The sequence below is a fragment of the Epithele typhae genome, assembly GCF_022376455.1.
Source record: "Epithele typhae strain CBS 203.58 chromosome Unknown BXZ73scaffold_233, whole genome shotgun sequence".
Taxonomy (NCBI): domain Eukaryota; kingdom Fungi; phylum Basidiomycota; class Agaricomycetes; order Polyporales; family Epitheliaceae; genus Epithele; species Epithele typhae.
Window position 1 is genome coordinate 2,432 of NW_025954424.1, and position 3,379 is coordinate 5,810.

Consider the following 3,379-nt stretch of genomic DNA (forward strand, 5'->3'; position numbering starts at 1 on the left):
AGTTCTTCTTCAGGTTTGGTCCTGTTCTTCTTCGCTGCCGAAATTTTATCTCTGTATGAGCGTATGATCTTGTCGTAAGCAGCCTCGACGCAGTTCACAGTAAGGTACGTTGCTGTGACTACGGATGCAGTCGGAGTACCAGCGAGTTCGCTCAAGGCATCCGCGACGAAAAATTTCTTGGCACCTTCGTTCCAGCTGAAGCGGGAGCTTTTTGAACGTTGCAAAGATTGGTTTTCGTCGAAATCCACCTGGAAAGTGTCTCTTGTGAAGTACGAGTCCCGTCGTCTTTGGAAGTCTCGCTTCGCTTCATCAGATACCGTCTGGTCAGCGAGCTCTTCAGGGGATTTTTCGCCGAACAGCTCCGCGACGTGCATACGGACTGCTCTCTGCATGCGATTGATGTGTGAGCATGGCCTAATGGCACGTTGAAACAGCCATACCTGCAGAGTGAGTAGCTTCGCCTTCTCCTGTTGCCGTACCACTGGTGTGTCCGGTTGGTCAAACGGGATGATGACTAGATCGTCCATCGAAGGGGCCTTCTTTCGTCGTGTACGAGAGGGCGGTGAACAGGACGAAACAATATCTTTCTCGCTCTGCCGATTCGGCGGCCACTTTTGCGGCGACGACTTCGATGGGCGACCCGCTTTTTTTGCCTGGGGTGTCATGGTGCTTGACACGTCATTGACGCGATCGCTAGCGATAAGCTCGTCTATGCGTTCGTCAACTGAATCGATACGATGACTGCTCGAGGTGAGTAGTCAGGAAAAAAAACATGACAGCAACATGCTCACCTGACAATAGCCACGTCCTTTCGTGTCGAAATTACTGTTGTAGCAACGAGACTCGTCTGTGCGGCAATGCCTTCGATGAATTCCATAAGCTTTGTGGCCCATGTAGGAGTTTCTTCTGAACGCTATGAATGTATTTCCTGTCAGCTCAGAAGCACAGACCAAACCGATCGAACAAAAGCACATACTTCGCCATCATCGCCATTGTTGTGTATTTCGGGTTGGTCGGCTTCGCTGTCAGTGGCCGTGTGTCCTCTGCGACCGTGAGTATCGGGGCGGTTGGATTTGCGATGGGAAGCTTTAAACTTGCCCTTGGGGTTATCGATTGGGAAGCCCTGAGACGCGCCAACTAATGGAAAAACATTACAGGCAGTACGTGGTACATGTGGTGGTGACCCAGTGCTGCCCTCTCCAGGCATTTTCATCTGGATTGAATGGGCGACCTCGGCTTCGGGAGCGACTACAGGGGAGGGAGTGCCACCGTCCTCGCCCATCTCTATGTCTGATTGATCCGAAGACATCGGAGGGTTGGAAGAGGGCACAGAATAGGACGGCCAATGAGAATCGCTCTCCCTGAAGGTCGGCAGCACGGCTGGGGGGGCGAAATGTGACGGCGGTGCGACCGAAAGATATGTGGGCACCACGGGGGCAGGTTTCCCCAAGGGTGGCGCGACCGGAGGCGAAGCCTGCAATAAAGCACCCATACGCCCGAAGGACGGTGGTGCCGCTGGAAAAGCGGGCATGACTGACAACATTGTGGACCAAGGAGGAGAGGTGGGTAATGCATGCCTGAAGAACGGTGGCGGGGCCGGAGGAGCGGCAGGCAGAACGGGCCCGAGCTGTAAAGGAGCGGCGGGGCCGGACTGCTCGAAGGACGGTGGTGCGGGAAGAACAGGGCCGGGCTGCCAAGGAGCGGCGGGCAGAACGGGGACGGGCTGCAGGGGAGCGGCGGGGCCGGGTTGCTCGAGGGACGGTGGTGCGGGAAGAACGGGGCCGGGCTGCCAAGGAGCGGCGGGCAGAACGGGGACGGGCTGCAGGGGAGCGGCGGGGCCGGGTTGCTCGAGGGACGGTGGTGCAGGAAGAACGGGGCCGGGCTGCTCGAGGGATGGTGGTGCGGGAAGAACGGGGCCGGGTTGCTCGAAGGACGGTGGTGCGGGAAGAACGGGGCCGGGCTGCTCGAAGGACGGTGGTGCGGGAAGAACGGGGCCAGGCTGCAAAGGAGCGGCGGGCAGAACGGGGCCGGGCTGCAGGGGAGCGGCGGGCAGAACGGGGCCGGGCTGCAGGGGAGCGGTGGGGCCGGGTTGCTCGAAGGACGGTGGTGCGGGAAGAACGGGGCCGAGCTGCAGGGGAGCGGCGGGGCCGGGTTGTTCGAAGGACGGTGGTGCGGGAAGAACGGGGCCAGGCTGCCAAGGAGCGGCGGGCAGAACGGGGACGGGCTGCAGGGGAGCGGCGGGGCCGGGTTGCTCGAGGGACGGTGGTGCAGGAAGAACGGGGCCGGGCTGCTCGAGGGATGGTGGTGCGGGAAGAACGGGGCCGGGCTGCCAAGGAGCGGCGGGCAGAACGGGGACGGGCTGCAGGGGAGCGGCGGGGCCGGGTTGCTCGAGGGACGGTGGTGCAGGAAGAACGGGGCCGGGCTGCTCGAGGGATGGTGGTGCGGGAAGAACGGGGCCGAGCTGCAGGGGAGCGGCGGGGCCGGGTTGCTCGAAGGACGGTGGTGCGGGAAGAACGGGGCCGGGCTGCCAAGGAGCGGCGGGCAGAACGGGGACGGGCTGCAGGGGAGCGGCGGGGCCGGGTTGCTCGAGGGACGGTGGTGCAGGAAGAACGGGGCCGGGCTGCTCGAGGGATGGTGGTGCGGGAAGAACGGGGCCGGGTTGCTCGAAGGACGGTGGTGCGGGAAGAACGGGGCCGGGCTGCTCGAAGGACGGTGGTGCGGGAAGAACGGGGCCGGGCTGCCAAGGAGCGGCGGGCAGAACGGGGACGGGCTGCAGGGGAGCGGCGGGGCCGGGTTGCTCGAGGGACGGTGGTGCAGGAAGAACGGGGCCGGGCTGCTCGAGGGATGGTGGTGCGGGAAGAACGGGGCCGAGCTGCAGGGGAGCGGCGGGGCCGGGTTGCTCGAAGGACGGTGGTGCGGGAAGAACGGGGCCGGGCTGCCAAGGAGCGGCGGGCAGAACGGGGACGGGCTGCAAAGGAGCGGCGGGCAGAACGGGGCCGGGCTGCAGGGGAGCGGCGGGCAGAACGGGGCCGGGCTGCAGGGGAGCGGCGGGGCCGGGTTGTTCGAAGGACGGTGGTGCGGGAAGAACGGGGCCGGGCTGCTCGAGGGACGGTGGCCCGAATGAACCAAGCTTGAAGTAGAGCTGGCGATGGGTCATTACACGAGCTCGGTGAGCAGAGCCGTGCACTAACCTTCTGTAGCTGTTCCGGAGTGAAATGTATCAACATCTATGATGGATAATGAGAATGGTCCTATAGTCAACATGGTGGTAGACGAACCCGAGCAATCGTTTCTCCTTTCGGTCGTTTCACGTGACGATTGTCTTTCATATCGTCTGGGCTGGAGGACCGCCTGCGTTTTTGCCCCTTTTTTGTGGCGT

General features: G+C 62.7%; 1 protein-coding gene across 1 annotated transcript; it reads left to right on the forward strand.

Annotated features, from left to right (window-relative positions):
* Positions 1-1,529: 1,529 nt before the first annotated feature.
* BXZ73DRAFT_83841 (uncharacterized protein) lies at positions 1,530-3,124 on the forward strand (the record flags this gene model as incomplete). The annotated part of the gene is made up of 2 exons (XM_048023951.1): positions 1,530-1,562; positions 1,679-3,124. The coding sequence occupies 2 exons, from the start codon at positions 1,530-1,532 to the stop codon at positions 3,122-3,124; spliced, it is 1,479 nt and encodes a 492-aa protein (XP_047870789.1).
* Positions 3,125-3,379: the final 255 nt, after the last annotated feature.